Consider the following 24,909-nt stretch of genomic DNA (forward strand, 5'->3'; position numbering starts at 1 on the left):
TGGACAGAACACATCTCTCTCTTCCTCCCCCTCTCTCGCTTTTAAATACATAGACAAAATTACAAAAATGTTTTGCTCTGAAATCAGGTACTCATCCACAACAAGGGACAGAGAAACACGTGTGTGGGTGAGCGTGCCCTGCTAAAGGGAAGGCCTGGCTATCATGCGGGGCCGGGATCCTCGCAGACCCCATGCCCCTAGCTCACCAGGATTGCAATCTGTCAGTCATGACGCCCTCTCTGCTGTCCAGGCAACCAGGGTCACGGCCATCCTCACATCTGTGGAAGTCGCTTACTATTTGTTTTTCCATCTAAGTTTAAATCCCTAAATCTGAATTTAATAGCATTCTGTTGAGTTCCCTTCAACTGTATCGTTCCACAGTGCATGCTTCCGAATGTTTCACAACTACTGAGCACAGACGGGACCAGCAGCAACTCCGAAACTGGCTGCCTGACCGGATCGCACCCAAGGGCTCCCCGCCCTGGCCATCGCTGACAATGACCAAAACAACAACAGAGTGGAACTAATTCATGGTAACATGTTTATTTAAGCACTAGCTAAGCCTTCATTTACAAGCATATATTTTCAGGGGAAAAATGAATAAGACAATATGTTCAAATGTTATACTTGCTACATTAAAAACTTAAACTGGCAGAATTTACAAATTAATACTCTCAGCAGACAGAGAATTACATATCCTTTTGCAAAACGCAATCTACAGCATTGAAAAATTCATACAGGCAAACACAGGAATCTGTCTTTACAACCTACCTATGTACAGAGCTTCTCTCACCACTCGTAATAATATTCATCACAGCTACCACGGTCTGCAAACATAGTGTGTTTAAAATATATTTAGCAGCATATAAAAAAAGTAGGTAATGAGGGAAGAAATACTACCATTAAATAAAAAAAGAAACGAATAAGTGATAATAGAAACAACTCCATAGGAAAATAGATCAAAATATATTTCTGTTAGGACGTCAGAAAGCTTCCCATCACAGAACGCACACACAGCACTACCCAAACAACCGTGTGATCGGGTCTGAGTCCTGAGCACAGCAGACAGACAGCAGAGCTGCAAAGCTTTGGTCAATACAAGGCAATGCCAACACTGAACACGGAGACCACGAGACAGTCTTCCTTAGTAGTTCAAGGTCAATGCCTTTTTACAGAAAAGCATTGATCATATGCCCCTTATTGTCTTCTTTACCAGGATGTGAAGCAGCTTTGAAATTTGGGAACCTTCTCTGAACTGCTATCGATGGCTGACGAGCAGATGGCAGCATGACTAATGTCGCCAAGGGGTTTACCACGTCAATCACGGGCAGACTGCACGAACGCATTGCCGGGGATGTGGGCTGTATTCCAGGTGCATTTTCTGATCACCACAAAGGCAGCGTCTTTAGAATTCAGATAACTTGGGAGATTTTTTATATATATATATAGCTAGGCACAAAAATCCAGCCACAATAGAAGTGCAAATCAAGCAGAAAACCAATTGTAGGATACATATGTACTGCTAGATACTGACATTGAATACACAGGTGGCAGACGGTTTTATTAGAATACCACTCCTATTCAGCAGCTGGAGTCAGATACATTTTCCAGTTACTCCCACTCGTGAGTTTTTGCCTAATAAATACAGGACAGAATTTCCACAAAGAACATAGATAGTGTGTCACAGTATTCAGCTCATGACTTATCTTCATCCACGTTTAATTACTGGCAATATCTTCTCCCAGATCTCCTGTGTCAGAAATTTGGCCATCTTGCAAATTGCGAGCCTTCCAAAGTCTCACGGTTCGATCACTAGAAAACAGAGAGTTAAAAGGGGGCATGTGAGCAGAGGCCGCAAGGCAAGGACATCAGTTCTAGAATGACCTGTCACTGAAGAATGTTCTGAATCGGCCTTTAGATGAGCCAAGTACACACACAGTCGGCCTAAGTGGAGGGGGCGCCCACACATCACAGCAAGGACGCCCCTTGTCACCTGCCCATCACAGCAGGACGCTCCCTCGTTACCAGGTTTACAGGTACAGACAATGGGACTCAGCTGTCCACACTAGCAAGCATTTCCCCCTTCAACTGCCACTACAGACATGGGTACCACCAAGGAGCAAACTGAGGCCAAGTGAGAAAGTCAGCTACTGAGACCAGCTCGGAACCCAGGGCAGAGGAGGCCTCAGACCATCCTCTCTCATCTCTGGGCCTGGACTGTTTCAGAAAACTGAGACAATGGGCACAGGGTCAGACATCTTCAGGCCCAACAGCCCACAGTGAGGCCTCTCGGCAGGTTGGGGACTAGGCACAGTTGCCAGGGAATTGGTGAAATAGACAACTGTCAGGAACCACCATCCTTGGGTAAAATCAGCAAGTGCACAGGAAAGCAGGAGGCTACTGAGAAACACCACCTTGCAGAACACACATATCCTCCAGGGAGGAGGGCTCGGTACCCACGGCGGCACAGCAGAGCTCACGGCAGCACAGCAGAGCTCACGGCAGCACAGCAGAGCTCACTGGAACGCATGCCTTGCGATGGATCAGCCACCTGCTCAGCACCCCAAAACAGCACACACATGTTCACAGCAGGTATGTGAAGTCCTCCACCCTTCAGAGCCCCTAGATTCACTCATGTGCTCGACACATGCTGACCGTCTGCTGTGTGCCACACACTCCCCTGAACACTTGAGATTAAAACAATAACAACAATAAAAGACTTCTTTATCTGAAAGGCATAGTTACAGAGAGGGAAAGAAAGACTGAGCTGTTCCGCCTAATGCTTCACTCCCCAGACAGAAGCACAGGTCAGAAATGGGCTGCTCTGAACCCAGGAGCCAGGAGCTTATTAAAGGTTTTTCATGTAGGTGTAGGGGCCCACATACCTGGGTGATTCTATGATGTTTTCCCAGTACCTTTGCAGGAGACTGGATTGAAAGTACAAGAGCCAATGCAATGGCTCAACTGGCTAATCCTTCACCTGCAAGTGCCAGCATCCCATATTGGAGCCAGTTTACGTTCCGGCTGCTTCACTTCCCATCCAGCTCCCTGTATATGACCTGGGAAAGCAGTGGATGATGGTCCAAAGCCTTGGGACCCTGCACCTGCATGGGAGACCCAGTAGAACATGGTCCAAAGCCTTGGGACCCTGCACCAGCACGGGAGACCCAGAAGAGGCTCCTGGCTTCAAATCGGCTCCAGTTGTTGCAGGCATTTGAGGAATAAAACAGTGGATGAAACATCTTTCTATTTCTCCTCTCTGTAAATATGCCTTTTCACTAAAATGACTCTGTAAAGGAAAAGAAAGTGGAACAGAAGGGACTCAAGCCAGTACTGATGTGAGATGTTAGCACTGCACATGGTGGCTTCACCCACTGTACAATGCCAGCCCCTAACAAAATTTTAAAAACTAGAAAAAACCCCACACCCTCTCCTATGCACTCCATCCTTCCCAGCAAGAGGAAACCCACAAACAGGGAGACACAGCAGGAATCTGAGAGGAGTTAACCTTAGGCAAAGAGCCAGCAAAGTCCTGGATTAAAGGGACCCAGGGCCTGCCTCACCAGGCATGACAACAAATCCCAAAAGGATGCAATTGGGCATTGGTGCTATAGCATGGTGAGTTAAGCCACTGGTGGTGATGCGTGCATCCCCTGTGAGTCTCAGTTTGAATTCTAGCTTCCCTCCCACTCCAGCTCCCTGCTGAGGCACCCAGGGAGCAGCAGAACATGAGCAGTGTTGGCACCTATGCCACCCACATGGAAGACCTAAATGGAGTTCTAGGGTCCTGCCTTCAGCCCGGCCCAGCCCGGCCCAGCCCAACCCAGCCCTGGCCATGGAAGCCGTTTGCGGAGTGAACCAGTAGATGGAAGACATCTCTGTCTCTGTCCCTCTTCTCTCCCTGTAACTCTGCCTTTCAAAAAAAAACAAGTATCTGAGGGCAGAAAAACCAATGATACCAAACCACACTAGCAAGTTAACAAACCCCGACACTTAAGGGAACATGAAAAGACAGATATTCAAAACAGTAAAGTTCAACCTCCAACAAAATAAGTAACTTGACATGAAAGAAGAATAACAAAATAATAACTTGATGTGAAAATAAGTAGAGAAAATGTGACCAATAAAAAAAAAAAAAAAAAAAGTCAGCCAATGACACCAGATCTAAGCTGGAATTATTATACAAGAACTCCTGGCTCTAAAGGGCCTCAGTTTTTCCACTGTAAAAGGGAGCAACAAGGGTAATACTCAATTTCTACAGTCAGAGTCAGGGTTGTGGCACAGCAAACCAAGCTGCTACCCATAGCAACCATATCCAGTGCCAGGCCCGGCTGCTCTTCTTCCGATCTGGCTCCCTCCTGATGTGCCTGGGACAGCAGCCAAAGATTATCCAAGTGCCTGCACCCCTCTACCCATGTGGGAGATCCAGTGAAGCTCCTCTCGTCAACCCGACTCAACCCTGGCCATTACAGCCTTGGAGAGTGACTCCGCAGATCTCTCTCTCTCTAACTCTACATTTCAAATAAACCTTTTAAAAACACCACCAATAAGCCACTAAAGGTAAACATCTCAGAAAAACAAAATAAATTGGCCTTGATGTATCTTAGAAACATACAACATCTAATGAAAACGGAGATTTAAAGGCAACAACATAAATAGCAAGAAATGACACAAAAAACGAAAAAGAGACTTCAAAATTAAATCAGGATATTCATGCATTTGAGACAGATGGAATTGAAGTGCTCCTTAAATTAAATTAAGTAACATAACAGGTTCACAAATGAAACATGCAGATCTTTTAAGACTACAAATTACATTTTACTTGAACAAGACCAATGTCTCACATTAAAATGAACGTGCTGCTCTTTCCAAGGGACTTACATCATATCATGTCATTGTTAGGGTCACCACTTCAATCCCTTCTTGAAGGTCACTTCCCCATGGAGGCCTTACCTCACCACCCTACTATGTCAACGTCCCCTCTCATTCTGCCCTGTTTCATTTCCCTCTACTGCACCTGCCACCACATAACATTCTGAACTCATTAGAATAAAGCCTAGGGTTTGGCTCTCTTATTCACGGCTGTATTCCCAAGATGCTGGAATGGTGCCGAGCACATGGAAGATTCATTGTGAAAGACAAATGCAAAGCAAATGAGTCAATCCTCACTGCTGAGGGGGAAGCAGGCCGGATGAGTAGATAAGTGGGCTTTAAAGAAAGCGTGAAAGAGAGACTTCTTTTTCTTTTTACATGTATTCATTCATTCGAAAGGCAGAGCGGTAGAGAGAGAAGCAGAGAGGCAAAGCAGGAGGGAGAGTCGAAGGATAAAGAGAGCGGAAGAGAATGAGACAGAGAGAAAGTGAAATAGGTCAATCTTCCATTCACTGGATCACTCCCCAAATGCTTGTAATGGCCACTGCTTGGCCAGGTTGAGGCCAGAACCCAGGAACTCCAACTGGGTCTCACAAATGGGTACCAGGGCCACTGTCTGCTGGTTCTCAGGCATATTAACAGGGAGCTGGATTAGAAGCAGAGCAGCTGGACTTAGATTGGAACTCTGCACACTGATTCTGGATGCCAGCATCACAAATGGTGGTTTAACCCACTGTACAACAGCGTGAAACCTTAACCTTGTTGTTTGCATTTTTAACAGTTTGTTAAAAAGAATGAAGAATGGTGAGTTTGTCATCTTTCTAAAAGAACTTCAGGAATTACCCATGTATGAATTCCATTTTAAAAGTTAAAAATCATTGGGCCTGGCATGGTAGCCTATTGGCTAAAGTCCTCGCCTTGCATGTACCAGAATCCCATTTAGGCACTGGTTTGCATGCCAGCTGCTCTACGTCTCTCCCAGCTCCCCGCTTGTGGCCTAGGAAAGCAGTAGAGCACCACCCAGGGCCTTGGGACCCTGCAGTTACATGGGAAACCACGAAGAAGCTCCTGGCTCTTGACTTAGGATCGGCTCAGCTCCGGCCATTGCAGCCACTTGGGGAGTGAACCAGCAGATGGAAGCTCTTTCTATTTCTCATTCTCTCTGTAAGTCTGAATTTCCAATAAAAATAAACAAAATCATCTTTAAAAATTAAATTTATTACCCAAACGCTTGGCAGCAGATGCTCCATGGCAAGCCATATAACCTAGGGGCTTAAAGCCACCACTCACGGCAAACACCACAAAGCAGACACGCAGGTGACACAAGAACACAAGAATCTGTAATGCCTTAAGTTTTTCTCAATGTAGACAGCTTAACAATATCTGTTAAACCTGAACACAGGCAAGCAACACAGAGAACACTTCCACAGGAAACACGTACTCAGCTGCAGTGAAGACATGGGTCGAGTTAACACAGATGGCGTTAATGGGGCTGTCATGTCCCTTCATCTCGGCCACAGGTGCAAACGTATCCACATTCCACAGTTTCAGCACACCTCCTCTGCAGCCGCTGAGCAGAACCGGGTGGCCGGGCACCATGCCCAGTGCACAGACCCAGTCCTTGTGTGCATTTGGAACTTGCTGGAAGAAAAAAGAGAAGCTGTTGCTGAAATGGGGCCTTCTAACCCAGACATCTTCACACCAAAACAGTTACAAACATCTTCATTGATAAGGCTCAAAAATTTGAACAACGAATGGCCTAAAGGTTGCGGAACTTCATTTTCTATGCAATCATTCAACGACTTGAACAAATAAATCTATGCTTAGCTCTGCAAGTTGCCTACTTTGGTCCCTGCTCTCAGTCCTGAAGGCCTGTCAAGTTACTGATTTGCAGAATCTAACAAAGTTCACAGAATCTTCACACTTCGCATCTTCTTTTCTGACAGCAAACAGCTCGCCATCCTGCAGGATCTCTCTCCATTGAGCAGGAAGCATTCAGTTAAACACATGTGGGAACTACAAGCTGGAACAAAAGGTAGAAACCCCACTTCTTAAATCATGAACTTGAACCACTGTCTTGAGCCATCTTAGATCTGTGCATTTTTTGGTCAGACGATCAGAGGCAATCTTTATTTTTCAGGGTGAACATTCGTTGGATCTGAATACAGAACTATATTTTATGAAGATAATCATATGCTCAACATAAAATCAAAATCATGAATGCATGTGTACAAAACGGAGCAGAATGCAGCCGCACGCCGCGGGTGGCAGGATCTTGCCACTAATACCCATGCTTCCTGTTCATTTGTTTTTCATTTGCTGGATGTATCCAAGGCATGCAAATGTGTGCCTAGGCATACACTCATAAGAGAAAGGTTGCAAATGACAACGTTTTCATCTATTCTTGAGTTCTGCCCCTGGTAAGGAAAAAGCACCAGTATTCGAGTTTACACACACAGCTGTTCAATGACCTTCTGCTGGACTTGTCAGCATGAACATGCTCTTTGAGATGAAAAACCTCCTCACATACTCCTGACTTTATCCAGATGCGGTACACTTGCATTGGTATATATAAAAGGGAGAAACTGCAACTTATCTGTACAACAAGGCTGATCTTATTTAAAACGTGTATGAGAAACTCGATGCTTCAGCTCTTATCAGCGTCTATTCTGCTCTGAGCTTGTGGGTGTTATTATCAAAACCTGACTGTTTGCGATGGGGCACTTGATAATGAAACAGCCCTTAAATTATCTTCCAAAATTAAAAGATGCACAGAAGCTCGCCCAGCCCTGCTCCAGAGGTACTGAGCGGTGGTGAAATGCCTGCCGCCCACCAGGAAGAGGTGTGTCTTACCTGCAGAAGGTCTTTCTGGGCCAAGTCCCACTTCTTGATCCCATTGTCTCTGGATCCGCTGAAGAGGTTGTCCCCTTGAATGGTGAGCGCTTCGATGCCGTCGTAATGAGGCGGCTCAAAGTTGTGAGTGGGACTCACAGTGCCCAGAGCTCCTTCGGTCACGTCGAACATCTGAAGCAGCAGAAAGCAAACTCTGAAGTTTGTAACTTCAGTTACAAACAGGCAGCTACACGGGCACAGTCAAGGATACACGGAGACAGCCACGTGGGAATCCAACGTGATTTCTTTTTGGTGTTTACATTAAGCATGTTTTGTTAAGATTTTATTTACTTGAAAGGCAAAGTGACGAAGAAAGGAAGAGACGGGGAGAGACCTTCCATTCACTGGTTGATTTCCGAAAAAGACTGCAAAAGCTCAGGCGGGTCAGGGTGAACCCATGAATTCCACCAGAGTTTCCCACCGGAGTGGCAGAGGCCCAAGTCCTGGTGCTCTCCCAGCTGCACACAGCTGCACCAGAAGCAAAGCTGCAAGGGCTCTAACTTGGATTCCAAGGTGGGAGGCCAGTGTCAAAAGCAGCGACTTCGCCTGCTGTACCAAGTACCTCAGCCAAGTTAACCTGACAAGGACAACACAGAGGATGGAGTAGCATCTCTCCTCAAGCTAGCTGCTAAAATTCTGAAGATCTTAAATATCTTCAGCAGAAAAGATAGAGGCATGAGGACAGGTTGGAAGACAAAGTTAAAAGATCTTTAGAATGCCTTACAACCTACTTCCTAGAAAAAAATGAAAATACTTGACGGAATAAGATGACAATAAATTCAGCAATGATAAATGAAGAAAAAATTAGGAAGAACCAATAAAGCCTACACTATACACACACACACAAACAGATGAAGAGAAAAGGGTCCAGACAAGCCTTGGCACGTTCAACCTATTGTTTCACAGGTAAACAGAAGTTAATGTTCTATTTTACGTACTTTGATGTAATGGTCCTTGGATCCAGTGATGATGAGATCTTGCCCACTGGAGATCTGATCAACAGTCAAGCACATAACAGGGCCCAGGTGTCCCGTTAACTTTCCTGTGGACTGAAACCTTTAAATTGGAAGAAAAAATTATTTTGATTGAAACTGTTTCTAAGCATAGCAAATACAATCCCAGCATAAGGAATATAGAGTCCTTCTTAAAATTATTCACTTCTTTTTTTATTGAAAACTATGAAACTCCATTCAAATTAAAATCAAAGAACAGTTAAACACATACATGCGATGATGGAAACCGGCACTGAGGCCTCACTGAATGATTGCGAAGCTGACTGATGCTATTTGGATAGTAAACAAAACAGCAAAGGTCTGAGAAACCAATACAGGCTAATTGTAACTCCAACCTAAGAACAGGGAAGTTTCAATCTGTTCAATGTGTGAGCACATGACAGACATACAACTGATGTTACCAGGCTCAATTTGGAATTCGAGTTAAACAACTATTCCATTGATGTATTTATAAAATCAACAAACATATGGACAAAGTGAGATTATCTGTTCATTACACACATTTTTCACACCTACGCATGTGTCTCATATGCACATGTACAACTGTACACATGCATCAGGAAACAGGTGCTGCATTCCATCAGTTAGATTCAAGGTATGATTTTCCAATAACTTCTGGGTTGTCACACACATGAGTACGTGAGCACATGAGAAAGAATAACATCAAACCTACCCTAGGCAAGAGAACATTTTCTTAGCTGTTCTACCTTTTAAGATCCCACATTCTGACGGCGTTTCCAGAAGCTGCGTAGAGGAAGGTGCCAGTGGGGTTCAGTGCGATCTGGTTGATCTGGTTCTCTCCAGAAGGGATCGCGACGGTCCGGCTGGTACTGGCTGAACAAGCGTCCCCGAGGGTCACTTGACCGGAAGACCTGCAGACACAGAATACAGCAGCACAAGTCAAGCAAGAGCAGGCATGAGCTCAGTCAGGGATTCACTCGATTCCTAGGAAAACTGGCTGTGGGTAACAACTGGAACCACATCTGTCACTGCAGGCACAGCGCACAATACCAACACAGGGTCGGCATGTATGAACCTGTGTTGGGTGAATAAGTGAACTTACCAATGGACAGGACAATCTTTCTGTGAACACCTACTACAATGCTAGAAATTCCAGTCTGTGAACTAAGGGTGACTAACACAGCATTCACAGAAGATTCAGTGACACAGAGACAAACTGGGCAGATAACACAGTCAGCTCTGCCACTGGTTCTCCTGCTCATCCAGAAGCCCCCTGCAGTGATGCTTACCAATATTCCTTTTATGTATAAAAACAGCCTTGAAAAAAATCATCATTTATTGATTTATTTGAAAGTAAAAGAAAGAGCTCCCATGTACTGCTTCACTCCCCAAATGGCTACAACATTCACAGTTGGGCCAGACTGAAGCTGGGACAGGGAACTTGATCAAGGGTGGCAAGGAATCACCTGCTTGGCTGGCATGGCTGACTCCCAGGACATGCAGTGGCTGGAAGATGGAGACAGGCACTCCAACAGGGCATGCAGGTGTCCTAACTTCTAGCCAAATGGCCACCCTGTGTAAATAACTGCTTTTCTTGATGAAAAACATTGGGGGCCATTTCAGTGGCTTACAGCCACTGCTCATTATGCTTTTGCTGAGTTACTCACGTCAGCGTCCGGATGCACTTTGCGGAGTCTCTGATATCCCACACCTTAATATAAGATGTTGACACAGTGAAGACCAGACTGGTGTAATTACAGTACTTTACAGAGATGACATTGTTGGGATGGCCTGCCAGGGACATTATCTCCTGTCCAGTCACTAGATTCCACACTTTACAAGTTCGATCTAAAACAAAGACACAGGAAAGACCACTAAAATGAGCCACATTAGGTTGTCTAAGCAATAAAAATTATTCAAACAACGTACTTATCCAGGGAAGAAAATAATCAGGATCTAGTTAACCAACAACAGGCATCCAACTTTACCCTTGACCCTTGAAGCACATTCAAGGGCAAGGTGCACATAAAGATGAGAAGAAAATCAAGGGATATTACGTGCATTTATTACATGACATGAAACTAACAATGGGGTGACATTTTCAACGGTCTTATGAAAGACTCTTGAATCCCACTGTCTTGAACGTAAAGTGGGCATCCCACGTTCACCTCTAGAGACCACTGGTGTGGCTCTCCACCCTCCTTACAACCCTCCACGCTCATGTACCCTTCTGCTCCGGGGTCTGATGGACCGTGTTTTCATTTTTGAACAAAAAACACAACCACGAAATGCCTCTATTATGTGTTTTTGTAACATGTTGAATATCTAATCATCCTGAAGAAATAAATTTAATGTCAATCATTACAAAAGTTTGAAGCAGATTGCTTTTCAATTGAATTGCTTGCTATTATTCTCCACATCAAAGTCCCAACTTGGTTGGAATTGTACCAAGGGGTTAGGGGTGTCACACTGCAGACGAGAAAACGTGCGTTTCTGATACTAATTCTTCGAGCTTGAGCCTGTTCATCTTTAAAATGAGGCTGTAATACGCAATTCACTGGAATCACTGTGCAAACCAGGGAGATAGGTCTGTACAGTGCCTGCCACCGTCTGTGACACTGGTTCCATCCACCTCACTCTCTTTACCACAGAGGACATTTCACTGGCCTTGTAAAAATTTGCATATGTATAAGCTGCAGTGCACAGTGCAGGACCTGGCACCCAGGGGCGCCCAAGAACTGAAGGGAGGTGTGTTCTCTCAGCACTGCATTCACAAAACACTGAAAGAAGTTTTACTTTCTTTCTAATTATGCAATGATTTTAAAATTTTATATCATTCAGAGGGTAAACCAGTCAGATTCCTACACTGGGCACAAACAGCATACATTTCTCAGGGTCTGTTGAAAGCTATCTGCACCTTTGGATCCAGTGAACAGAAGGTCATCAGTGGCATCCACACACAGCACAGCCTTCGTGTGCCCTTCAGCGATGTGAACACACTGCAGGGGGCAGGCACGCACTCCTTTCGACGTGGGGAACGGGTTAATTATGCCCCTGAAGTGAAAAAGAGGAGAGAAAACAAAATGAAGATCCACTTGGATTAACAATACACCAAGACCCGGTTAATTCTATTCCCTGACCTTAAGAAATCTTTGTAAGTAATTAGTGAGAAGATTGACAGCCCGCTCGCCTCTTTTTAAGCAAAAGGATAAAGTGTGAACACTAATTAGGATGCTGGAGGCATGCATCAGACATCTGCCAGCTCAGCAGCCCCCAAAGAGCAAAGCCTCGGATCAGACTTGTTTTCTTAGGAGCAATCCCATCGCTGCAAAGTTTCATGCAGCCATACTGGGAGCTGTGCCAGTGTCCTGAATGCTGACAAACGGGAGAAACAGCAACGAGCAAGTGCAAGACGTGGTTCAGGGTCACGCCACAGCGCGACTTCAGGTCAGAGGAGGCATGCTGGAGAAAACAGAACATACACTCCCAACGCTGCAAACACGCTTTCCAAACAAAAAGTAAAGACAGGAGTGATAGCGTCAATAGAAATTTTAAAGGGGGAATTGTTCAAGGTTTAAAACTTAAAGAAAATTTAGGAACATCTAAAAAAACAATGGGAATTTTAAACAACATTGAAACACTTCAGAGAGCTCTCTGAAATTTGGTATTTAAGAAGTTTCTGCGTCATACCACTTGACTACGCAATTTGGAACTATAAAGAGTATTAAAGCATTACCCTTATACTAAAGGACAAAAGAAAATGTGTTGGAAAGGCTACATGTAAGAATGGATTACGATATGATAAAGGTATTGGCCAAATATATCTTTTAACTCAAAGCAGAAAGAAAAATCATATTAAGATGTGTCCGTTACGAGACAGGTGGCAGAACATGAGAGCAAACTTAAGGATAGCACAAAACAGTTTCGTTTCCATCTTCTCGACAAAAAACAACCATCTTCCACAGGCAAGGGGCAGAAATAATTACACAGAAATGTGGTGCAAGTTAAGCTGGAGCTGAACATGGAGACTTACTCCTTCAAGTACTTGGGTCATTTGTTTTTAAATTATTATTATCATGAGGTTTTGGAAGCGTGTGCCACAGGAGAGGAAAATTCCTTGTTGGCACTGTAAGAAATCACCAGGCTGGCCAATGGGAACAAAACATACGGAACAGATTGTCCAAAAAGCAGGAGGAAACGTGAGCTTCCTAAATCACAGGGGAGGAAGTCAGAAACCCATCATAAACACTTGGAAATAAATGATGCTCCTCAAGAAATCTCGTGAGCTTATCAGTGGCACTGGAAGGTTCTCTGCAGAGACCACAGGCAGGCAACATGGGGTGAGTCGTGTCCTATTCGAAATAGATGCTCATTCCACCAAAGCCAATACTGCAAGCTTTCAGGTGTAAGTCCAGGGTTAAATGGGAAAGTCAGGAACCGACATGGTTCCACATGTGACTAGAGTCACAGCAAAACGCCCGGGCCTCTCTGCCAGTTAGGAACATCCACAGTATCTGATCACTCCTTCCCTTGCAAGCTGACTCAGTGCACAGCCCAAGGAGCTGAACACTGGATCGTGCAATCTGAAATATTCATTTGTTTCATGTACTTACCACTACAAATAATCATCAATCAAAATTTAAAATCTAAGCCAGATTCTAAAACAGAATGCTCTTGGTAGAAAACAAACTCAACAGAAGCCAAGTTTACTGAACTGATGGATCGTGTTACTGAAAATAAGATCAGTGGATTAAACATTTATGGTTCCTCTACCAACACTATTGATGACTTGCTCAACAGAAGCAGCTTTTCAGGAGGTAGACTTGAAAAGCCTCATTTGTAATGGATTTTAGTTCCACAGGCCACACTTCAAGAACATTGAAAACATAGAAAACACTGTTTTCCAAAACAATAGAAGCAAAATTAGGGAGCTATAGACTCTATAAGGAAAATACAATAAACTGAAACTACTGAGCTGATTAAAAAATCCATTGCAGAAAGGATACATCAGCATAGTAATAGGATGGTTGCACGACAAACAATACAAGGTGTTTGGTTAAATCTGGTATATCCACAAAGCGCTAGGGGAAAAACTAATGAGCAGAAACTTCAGGAAGGTACATTTAGGCTCAAAAAAGAAAAAGAAAAACCTTTCTATGCAGGGTCTGATACCGGTGACTGCAATAGTAAAGGGAGTATCTAATCTCAAGGAGGGACGCCAGGCACAATTATCTCTGTCGTGCAACTGTGCTGTCAGTATTAGCATATATCTGTCAACTGGAGATTCCTGAAATCTAAGATGAGGACATTGTTTACAAATTGACAATTTATCCAGACTGAAGCTTAACTGGGAGCAACACCCCCCAAAAGTCTGATTCTGCTATTCTGACCCTGGAGATGGATGATCCACCCTGAGGAGCTGCAGCCACCACATTGCAAATACTGCTTCAGGTGGAGAAGGTTCCATTGACAGTAGTGTTGCGGTCTCTCTACAAACAGATAAATGGATGCATGGGCATCCCCCAAAAGGCCTGTTATAAAGAGGGGGGGATGGATGTAACAGCAGAAGAACTGCTTCTGATGGATATTTAAGATACAAAGCATCTTTAAAAAACAACTGCCCAGCCTTTTCAGATCTGTCATTCTGGGTCTCCAAAAGATTTTCTTTGGATGGGTCATCAGCTTTATCCTAAGTGTATAAAACGCCCCCCGCCCCCCGTTGATGTAAGATTCAGCACAATTCACTCATGCCAAGGCCTGTCACATTAGTAAGGTATTCCATCTGCCTCCAGAGACCTGTGTATGACACAGTTAATTCCTAGACAGTAGCATGCCTCTTCTTTATCCTTAGGAATGTCAATAACCTTGAACTGCCTAGTTTTCTCAATATTAAATAGAATATTCTACTACTCACATACTTCAAATGTTCTCAGACATTCATAGTATTAGAATTATTATTTTATATAGATTACCTTACAACAAGGATAGTAGAAAAATACAGATGTTGGAAGCATACACCCATAACATTTCTTTCTCTATTACACTTAATCCATTCATACCTTAAATAATACTTTTTACAAAAAGCTTTAGAAGCGCAGCAGACCTGATGGGATGGGGAACCAACACTTCTTTTTGTCCCATGCCAGCTAGTCCAGGATCACCAGTCTGACTGAGACTAACCCCCTCCCCCCACTCCCCTGCCTACCTTCTGGAGGATCTGCTGAGCTCAGCAAAGTGGTCACAAAACAAGGGAAAGACATACACGGAGAGCAAGAGACAAAATGAGAAGCGGGGAGAGGGAGTGAGAGAGACAGAAATTAAGGGCCTCCCCAAATCCAGGGCATGAAAAACACAGAACACTGTTATCTTTTAAAAACTGCATCTATCGGTAAAAACATCATAATTTTAAAGGTTTCTTTACTTTTTATTTCTTCTTCTAATTTAAGTGGTACAATAGTACCCTTTTTTTTGCTAGCACATCTTATTTATGGCATTTTTTTTAAATTTCAAATCACTAACCCAAGAGAAAATTATCTTATCTGCCTCTTACACTTTGAAATCATAGAAATCTTTAATCACTGAGAGGCCAATTTTCTTGGAACCAACATTTGTAAGACTCAGTTTCTTATAAAGAAAACATGAAACATAGAAAGCAAACATACCACATTTTTAAGGTATCATATAAAAAAATTCTCCCAGTACTTATCTGCGAGGTAGGATCATAAGTCTTCTTAAATATTAGTACATTTACAAAGCTTATAACAAACCAGGCATGCAAGACAACTGAAACTTGCTTAGATCTGCTAGCAAGGCATTCCAGAACATTCACAAAACGCAGAATGTCGGAAAGGTAGCAAGAAGGTACCTGTGTACTTCGGACAGAGAGGAGTCACTTTCATCAGACCTACAGCGAAAGAGTTAGAATTAAGAACAGAAAGAATACAGGTGTCAACAGGCAACGGCAGTGACTTTAGACTGGAAATCAACAGATGAATAACAGAACACACAGCAAACATTCACTTCATTGTGAGTTGCTTCTCTATTTGTCCCGCAGAGCAACTCTAGCCAGGTTTTAAAAAAAAAGGTTCTATTACTTCCTATTGAGACCTTGGTGGGGGAGGCGGGACTGTCAACTAGGGATCCGTTTCTAAACTAACTGCAAGAACACGTGTCCTTATCAGTTTGACTAGTACTAGAATTCCAGTGACTATCAATGGATGTTATTCACTGCGACAGCTATCCCTGAGACTTAAACTCTAAACTGGATGTTGCACAAACAATATGTTTGTATGGAAAGAAAATCAAATTTCTAATAACCCTTGGGTTTTAACTTATGTCAAAAACTCAAAGTTGTTTGACTAGGGAATGCCTTAGCCACACAAGGCTCTTCAACTAGCTCATGGAAAGTAAGGGCTGAAGAAAAAAAAAAAAAGCAAGGATTTAAAAAATGTTGTGTACTAAACTAAATGTATCTTTTAAATCCCATTTCCATGAAGTTTTGGGGGGTATTCTGAGGATTGGGGGGTTTCAGTGGAATTTAGAAGCAGGTAATAAGCTGCTTGCCTTGCTCTGCAGCCCCTAACACTGGCAGTGAGTGTGGCTAGCAGTGAGTGTGGCTGCTGTGAAAACCCGGGGAGAATGAGGATGGGTGTGCTGGACCAGAATGTGACCAGGAACCGTGGGTGATGGTCACACCAGATGAGCGAAGCGTGGTGATCTCAAAAGGTGGCCCTGGAGAATGACAGGGCAGGTTCTGAAATGCAGGGCTTCCAGCTACTCCAAGTGTAGCCAGCTACTCCAAGTATAGCCAGTTACTCCAACTGCAGCCAGCTACTCCATATTTTAGCTGCTCAGAGACGACACCAGCGTTGAGTTGTTGGGAATTCATAAAATATTTCAGCAGAGAACACAGAACTATCATCAGATATCAAGGTTATCAGGACAGACAGAACGTAGCCTACTGTAAATGAAAATCCAGCAATTCCTTCATCACGTCCCAAGGATATCTCCAAGGGCATCCCTAATGTGCTACTTTTCTCAATGGATGAAAGAAATTGTAATATTTAAGACTGTATTTGTTTAAGAAATATTTACCTAAGTTGATTTAAAGGAAACTATGTGAAAGCCTACTAAGGAACCGCTAACTAAGCAGACTAAACATTCTTGCAAAATCATGGTGTGTCTGTAAGCTGACAGAGCCACAGAGCTTCCTCTAAAATACCAACAGCTCTTCAACAAACCGGTCACTTCCAGAGCCCCTGGCGTATGCAGAGAACAAACCTGGGAGGTGGGGACGCCAGGCAAGCAAGCAAGCACCTTCACCTGCGGTGTTAATGCTCCAGACCCAAGCAGACAAGTCTCTGTTAGCAAATCACCTTGAGACAGTATTGTTAGTAAAGAATTCTTGCAGAAGAGATTCTGGCTCAATGTGGGGTATTTTTTCACTTGACCTTCAATGCAAACTACGCTTTCCCCATGTCTCTAACCTCTGTTCCCCTCCAACTCACTCCAGGTCCTCCCTCCACCCAGAAACATTTCCTTCCAAGGTCGCATGACTGCCCTTTTGTGGCTGGATTTCTCCAGAACCACCCAGTGACAATAACATGTGGCACATGCAACGATCACCCTTGTTTGATCCATGAAAAGAAGAACAATCTGCTTCTTCTCGACTCAGGCCACCCGGATCAGAGGCTGGCTGAAGCATCACTAGACATTTACACGTGAAGCAGTCTTAAAGGGTTTGCAGACATGTACAAGAAAAGGCAAGACAGGTGCAGAAGGTGGAGCAGTGCGGATCTACAGCAGGGAATGATGTTCAGCAGGAGAATAATGTTCTCTAATTTGGGCTCCAAGGTGGCTTTCCATTGGACAAATACATAAGACATGGCAAGAGTTGACAGGTCAGAGAGCTCATCTCCCACCGGAGGCGGGACGTGGCTAACTGTCCCAGAAGGGTCAGAACGTTGGGGTACATGGTCGGTTCATTCCGCAGCGACTTACTTATCCTGCTGAACTGCTGTGTTTCCCTGAGAAACAGTAAGACGATTAAAAACATTCAGCTCGTTACGGGGCCGGCTTGGTGGGGAGGAAGGAGGTGAAAGACTAGCCTCGGAAGTTCCAGAATCTGAGCTACAAGAGAAAAAGAATAGTAAGTGGGGCAACTTTCAGCGGTTAAAGTCGTAGGGATACTACGGGAAACGTGCGCTTTGGAAAAGCTTTTCACTGGAGACCTTCCTTCCTTCCTTCCTTCCCTCCGACCCTTCATTCCTTTCCTCTGTTTCTTTTTCTTTTTCTTTCTTTCTTTCTTTTTTTTGTAAAATACAGTGCTCTCAGAGCGAGTTCAACTATCTTCCCTCCCAGCTACTGTTACGGTGGCCACAGGAGGGCACTCAGGAAAGGATTCTGCACCCTGACATCCAACATCAGCATAAACAAAACAGGACAAACCCCTAACTGCAAATCTCAGAGTTGAGGCCAAGTTGCTGCTTTTACACACAAACAAGTCACTGCAGTGAGCTTAAGGGCGACTGTCTATTTGGCTGCCTGCGCCTCTATTTTCTAACTGCCCTCGACACATTAGACTCAATGCAAACAGGCAAATCACACCTGCAGACCCTAAAAGCAAGGACACTGGAAAAGATCCCTCCCTGCCAGGAAGAGACAGGGTTCGACTGTCCACTGAGGGCAGACGACACACTGACACAGGTTTTAACACTGATGCTGAAGAGCTTCACGGTGCCAGTCTTTGCATGTGGCCTGGTATGGAAGTCAAGCACAGGCATGAGGCCGGCCTGGCCCAGGCTCCCGGTGGGTGGAAGGGAGGAAGGCCGCTGGTGCTGGGGCAGGGGCGGGGTAGCGGGGTTGGCAAGTTAAGTGCCCGGAGCTGCTGCGCGGTCAGCTGCCCCTCACAAAACGTGCGGATGGAACAAGTGAGGAGGACAGCAAGAAAATGGCCCAACTCGCACACCTCGGGTTCCCTGCGGGCAGCTTACCAGTCACTCCAAGGCCTGAAGTCAATGTCAGCCTTATCGAATGGCACTGATTCATTTCAAATTAATTAATTTCAAAGAATGTCAAGTCTCCACGGAAGACCATTTGAAGTCTAGATTAAGCAAGCCTCACTGCAGTTGTGTATTAACCGTTTCAGTGACACCTACAGAATGGAAAAGTCTCCGCGGGACAGGACTGGGACTAAGGGCTCAGCTATTTTCCAATCTGTGAGTGACTGAGGAAGTTAGAAGACGACATGGCCGAGCCAACAGCTGACGTGACTGTCTACAGAAGGCAGCTCGGTCATGGCCACAGGGCCAGGCTGGCCCTCACACTCACTGCACCCTGCTCCTTCAGCGTTCAGTACAGCCGCCTTCCTACCAAGGGCAGGCCGACTGCAGCAACTTACAGCTTTTGCTCCTTCGCCGTCGGTTTTTCTGCTTTCTCGTACGCCTTCCTCCTCGTGACAGGGGAAGGCTCTGGGACTCTTTTTTCTGATAGAGAAGACTGTCTGGAACTAAAATAGAAAAAAAAGAACCATTTAATTACACAGTTTTGAATATATAAATTTACTGAAAAGATTGTTACTTCAGTAGCAAAAACTAAGACTAGGAGAGGAAATCGAGTTATTTTTAGTTGATGGAAGTTCGACGTACGAACTTTTTAATTGTCACTCATTAAAGGTTCATGAACTTTGTTATCTTCAAAAGTAAACATCATGTTACACTTCAGATAGCTACAAAAACGTTTTATTTTAAATACATTTGCATATGTTTCATAGCAAACTATTTCAGTTGAAGAAAATTATCTTTATAGTTTTGTAAGAAAAATTACTATAATATCAAGAATAAGACTACAAGAAACAATGAAATCTAAGCAATTAATATTTAGACATTCACAGGACAGTATCACAGGCAATCACAAAAACACAGTTATTTTTCTTTTTTAGTATTCACAGATTAATCAGTATCTATGTGCACTTCAGTAATAAAAGTATCTCTGCCTTCTAAGTTTTAGTTGCTGAATGGTTGCTATGTAATTAAAACTTCAAGACTATGATTTATGTAAAATGATAATAATCATTAACAGAAAAAACAATGAATCTTTACTACACTTTACTAAATATATTAACAAAACGGAAAGAAATACAAAGAAACTTAAAGGCACGTTTGCAGAGTGGGTTGAAAACTAAAAAAAATCAGTGAAAACTGAATGTAGTTTAAACTTCATGCACGTGATTTGAGAGAGGAGAGCACATTTTAGAACTGCATTATTTAGTTTCTGAGGACTATTTTTATAAAATATTTGCTAAGTACATTTTGACTTCATGAAATAGAAGCCATGCAGTCATGACTGACCAGTCACTACATACAACGTCTATGACCAACTGGCCAATTTGGAAAGAACAGCAGTATCTGTATTTATGAAAACTTAAAGCATACAAAGTAATAGAATCCAAAAGGTATCCCCTACAACCTGTATCGAAGGATACTTTTATTATTTTTTTTTAGTGAAAAAAGGCAAAAAGAAGATATTACCTGATTCTGGATTCCAGGTCACAGACTTAATCTTGAAGTTTCCAAAAGTCTCTAGCATCCGCCAGACTACGTGTTAAATACACGCGGGCTCCCAACAGCCGTCCTGCTCTCTACCACTACCTTCATCCCCAGACTTCTATCTCCTCTCACCAGAGATGCACTGAAGCCACAGCGGCCTCCATCAGCCAGCTCTAGCAGCAAATCCAACGGTTTAGTCACCTCAAGCACATGCAAGAAAGTTCTGCCATTAGAACAGTGAATTTGGCTCCACAGGCAGCAAATGGAATTACTCCATGGAAGATAACTATATCCTCATTTTAAAAAGAACAGCGTGGGGAACAGATGTCCAAGGGTGGAAGGTTTGTTGTTATATATTATTTGTAATGTTTGCTGCTTTTAGGAGCAATATTCTTCAATGCAGAGATAGTCATTCCATAAATCAGTCACAGGATTATATAGAAGGTTAGTGTGAAAAAAGTCATTTAAAATCTTCACTGGTGAATCACTGATCTTTGCAATAACTATAAAACCATACAGGGCATATACATGTGTGTGTGTGTATATGTGTGTGTGAAAGTAGGGAAATCTTTCCTTGTCCTAAAAAAATTAATGAAGCTTCAAAAAAAAAAAAAAGCTTAAACTTTTTTTGTTCAGATTACTAAAGATAGAAGAGAGAATTTCCCTCCTTCAAGTCTCTAAAAGCAAAAAAAAATATTTTATGCAGATGCCCATCTGAGACATGCAACATGCTACTGGGTAAAGAATTAAGAAAGTTCAAAGTGTATTGTCTATGATTGGCATTTCTTTCTCTTTCTTAGCAAAGAGATACTATTCTGACCAGGCTTTTAGCAGAAGGACATGGGTAAGTTTAGAATAAATTATGAGTCTTTGAAGCTTCTGTTTGTAGATAAAGCTTTTGCAGGTCTAACCTTAACTCCAGTGCTTCTAAACAGGTTTTATTTATAATTTGTAACTCATCTTTAATGAAAGCCTGAAGAATGATCCTAAAACTAAGAGATAAGACAGAGCTCTTTCACTAAGATGACTAAATGGAAAATAACAGAAAAATCTCAAGTTATTTCAAATCTCCAAAAAATTTAGGGAGATAACGTCTAACAGAAATTATCTGGAAAATCAGAAATCTTATTTGCACATTAAAAAAATAGAAATAAGCAATTAGCAACATGCATATTCAAAATGAACAATACAAGGCAACAGGAAGGGCGTTAGTGCAGCTGCGTCAGACTTACATCCCGCCTATCTTAGCAGGCAAGCCCGCTGCGGGAGCAGGCTCTTTCTCCCCAGCACAAGCGCCACTTGTCTCGGCAGTCACGCCAGCCTCCTGCCCTTCGGCAACACGCGAGAGAGGGCCTGGCAAGGGGGCACCGCCCGTGCTAGTGTCTGAAGCTAGCTCACTGCTATCTGCATACAGCAACTCCATCTGAGTGGTGGTCCTCCTTCGGGCCTAGGCAGAGAAGGGAAGGAAAAGCCATCAGGAGGAGACTTCTGCTTGGAACTTGATGAGAGAACAGAGATTCATACGAGCTGAAACAGGAAAAAATACTTAGTGTGTCTTTTTCTAGCAAATGTCAAACCCAGCACGTGGGAGAGTGAAAAGGCAGGGCTATAGCCAGGTAAGCCCTTCCCAGGGTGCAGTAACAGCCAACAGTCCAGGGCACTTATGTGTTTGGTACTGTCCTAAACACTTTATTCCATGGGCACAGACGGGTAATGTCATTATCCACATTCCTGAAGGAGGAAATTGAGGCTCTGAGAAGCGAAGTAACGAGTCTGTGCAGGGTCACACATCTGGCCAATGGTGAGGCCAAACCCAAAGTGAGGCATCTGCCTCCAATAGTACCGTGCTACCCTGCCTCTAATACACCATACTGAAACAAAGCAAGCAAGGAAGGAAATGTACAAGACAAGAAGAAAGATATTAAACCAAAAGTTAGTTACAGGACGTTCACCTAACTTCTGATGTTTCCCATGCATTCACGTTAATTTTTTACATTTTATTTTCTATTGCGGGGATCCTTCCCTCCTGATGCCCACCTGCCCACCTGCCCACATCCTCCTGATGCCCACCTGCCCACCTGCCCACATCCTCCTGATGCCCACCTGCCCACCTGCCCACATCTTCCATGGTGCTTACCTTGTTCTTCGGCTTCACTTCCCCACACAGCTTCATGAGGTCTGAGGACAGCGTGCTGCACACAAAGGAAGGCTAATTGAGAACCATGACAGAAAACCGGGGCCTTCTAGGCTTGCAATTATGGAAAACATGTGCTATTTCCATAAAAAATACAGACAATATTCAGAATCAAAGTGAGTACATTAAAATCATTCATTTTTCTTCCCTAATTACCCTGGTGGTTGTACTTTAAAATGTACGCGTGCCAAACATGGCTGAGGCGGGTTTCCAGCTTACTGTTTCTGCTGCTGCCCGTTAAGCACTGCCTTGTGGCCACTGTGTGCTCCGACTGCATCGAAACACTACACACATCGCAGAGACAAGCTGTACCTGCTCACCTTCCTTCCGATCCTGGGCTGTGCAAAGGTGCATCCTCATCGGTACTATCCTCTGCATTTTCTAAAACAAGAAAAAAAAAGACAGTCCAAAATAGAGGCATCATTCACACGTCATGGAGACCGCAACCCCTTTGCTACCGAAATCAGCAGCTGTCTGTCTCAGTCTGGGCACTTGGGTGTCAGCCGCTGAACCAAAATAGAACCACAGAACAGTGTCTCTAGGAAACTCCTGGGCTGAGAAAAAATACGTTCAAAATAGGAAACCCCTGAGTTTGAATGGCGGAACACAGAAGAAAGCATTCATGGGACGAGAGTGAGATCATGTATGGACTTGAATAGGTATCAACGTCTAGGCACGTTCTGTCAGACTCGGGTATTCATGTGGCACCAGGTAAACCCACAAGGTCCATGAGTTAGAAACACAAGTTCAAAATAAATGCTACATGAACTCCATCCATGGAGTTGGCCATCGTTAGCACTACTGGGTAAGAGTAAAGACACTTGTTACACTTTGCCAGTTATGCCAACTTACTTAAGCACTCAGCTTGTTAATTCGGCCTCAAGCAGAGAGAATGTGTGTGAAGGTACTCGGAAGTCACATGTCAGCATGCAGCTCATTCACACGGACACAGAAGACAAGAACAACAGGTTGGCATGCAACGGTTCTATAAACTAGCACAAGTCAACCACACTACTTCCAAACAACTGTAGCAGACTACGAGATGGGGCAGGGCAGTCAGACACATAAAATCAGTAAGAAATCAATGAAACAATGCTGGCCTAGGAAAATAAACTATTTAAAATGTCAGCAAGCCCCTAAAACAGGTGCAGAATTTTAAAATGCATACATTTGATTGTAAAACCATTTCACCAAACTAAAAATAATATTGTGATAATAAATCTACATATTTTAAACTGATACATATATTACTACATATTTTAAACTAACACATATATTAGTTTAAAACTAACACATATATTAGTTTAAAATATATAAGATTCTTCCCCTTGGAATTTGTAATTTTATGTCACATGAGGTGACTACCTTTGGCTGACTTGTGCGCACTTGGCTCCCAGAGTGTCCCCAGTCGGAGTTAACTACAAAGGCTGCTCACTTGACACGGGCTGTGCTAATGCAATGCCTCTGCTGCACTCCTGCATACCTTCCAGAAGGTGCTAAGCAGAAGGTACTTAACATGACCATCCTGAAAGCCCAACAGACTTGCCTGGCACAGACCTGGTGCACACGTGTGGGAGCCTGCACACGGATCACTACAGACCAGCTGTGTGAGCCAGCTGTGTGCTCCCCACAGTGCTCTCCCCAGTCTCTGGCCATGAAGAAAGCTTATGCCAAGACCAGTGAGTATTCTGGAAAATCGGCCACAAGAGGGGTAACCTTTGGGACTCCAACAGAGGCAGGGAACAAGAAGAAGGTAATACAGATATTGTAAAGTGTTACCAAAGTGCAAGTTGGTGGCATCAGGCGCGGCCCTGGCTGTGCCTCCAGCCTGGAATTCTGCCCTTCTATGTCACCCTTACGGCTCCTCAGCACCAACTTGCTTGCTGGCTCCATTCACACAATACAGTGGCTTAAGCGCCTTAGGATAATCACATTCTATATCTATACTCTGCAGCTAGTCTCAAAGAAATGCTATTCTGATATTAAGATATAGTGCAAGCATCTAAAAAAAAATCAAAGAGGTCATTTCTTCTGCTTGTTCAGCTTCCTAATATTGGGAATAGATGCACAGCTGGGCATTTGGCGCAGCTGTGAGCAGCTGTGTGAGGCACCCACGTCCTGTTTCAGAGTGCCCGGGTTTGACTCTCTTGTACACTCCCTACGTGGCCTCCTGCTAATGTGCACCGTGGGAGGCAGCAGGTGCTGATCCAAGTACTTGGTTCTCTGCCACTCACACGGGAGACCCAAGCTGGGTTCTGTGCCGCGGGGCTCAGCCTCATACACTAGTTAAGGTGATTATTTGAGGAGAGAACCAGAGGATGGAATATCTCTGTTCACTGCTTTCTCTCTCTCTCTCGAAAGTAAATAAATAATAGTTAAAATAATAAAATGCATGTAGACTCATAGATCATTGCACTGAATCTTTCAACTA

General features: G+C 43.7%; 1 protein-coding gene across 13 annotated transcripts in view; it reads right to left on the reverse strand.

Moving 5' to 3' along the window:
- Positions 1–1,363: 1,363 nt before the first annotated feature.
- KIF21A (kinesin family member 21A) overlaps positions 1,364–24,909 on the reverse strand; it is a 121,215-nt gene continuing 97,669 nt past the window's right edge. For 3 of the 13 annotated variants that reach the window (XM_058655857.1, XM_058655862.1, XM_058655859.1), the window contains 14 exons: positions 22,799–22,859; positions 22,422–22,476; positions 21,517–21,731; positions 19,138–19,245; positions 17,739–17,867; positions 15,604–15,642; positions 14,944–14,958; positions 11,656–11,792; positions 10,406–10,586; positions 9,485–9,649; positions 8,703–8,820; positions 7,726–7,896; positions 6,314–6,513; positions 1,364–1,812 (listed from right to left, as the gene is read on the reverse strand). In XM_058655857.1, the coding sequence (XP_058511840.1) occupies positions 1,719–1,812; positions 6,314–6,513; positions 7,726–7,896; positions 8,703–8,820; positions 9,485–9,649; positions 10,406–10,586; positions 11,656–11,792; positions 14,944–14,958; positions 15,604–15,642; positions 17,739–17,867; positions 19,138–19,245; positions 21,517–21,731; positions 22,422–22,476; positions 22,799–22,859 (1,688 nt within the window). In that variant the 3' untranslated portion in view covers positions 1,364–1,718. The remainder of the gene's footprint in view (positions 1,813–6,313; positions 6,514–7,725; positions 7,897–8,702; positions 8,821–9,484; positions 9,650–10,405; positions 10,587–11,655; positions 11,793–14,943; positions 14,959–15,603; positions 15,643–17,738; positions 17,868–19,137; positions 19,246–21,516; positions 21,732–22,421; positions 22,477–22,798; positions 22,860–24,909) is intronic. The other 10 variants (XM_058655861.1, XM_058655863.1, XM_058655869.1 and 7 more) reach the window with 5 other exon arrangements.

The sequence above is a fragment of the Ochotona princeps genome, chromosome 27, assembly GCF_030435755.1.
Source record: "Ochotona princeps isolate mOchPri1 chromosome 27, mOchPri1.hap1, whole genome shotgun sequence".
Lineage (NCBI taxonomy): Eukaryota > Metazoa > Chordata > Mammalia > Lagomorpha > Ochotonidae > Ochotona > Ochotona princeps.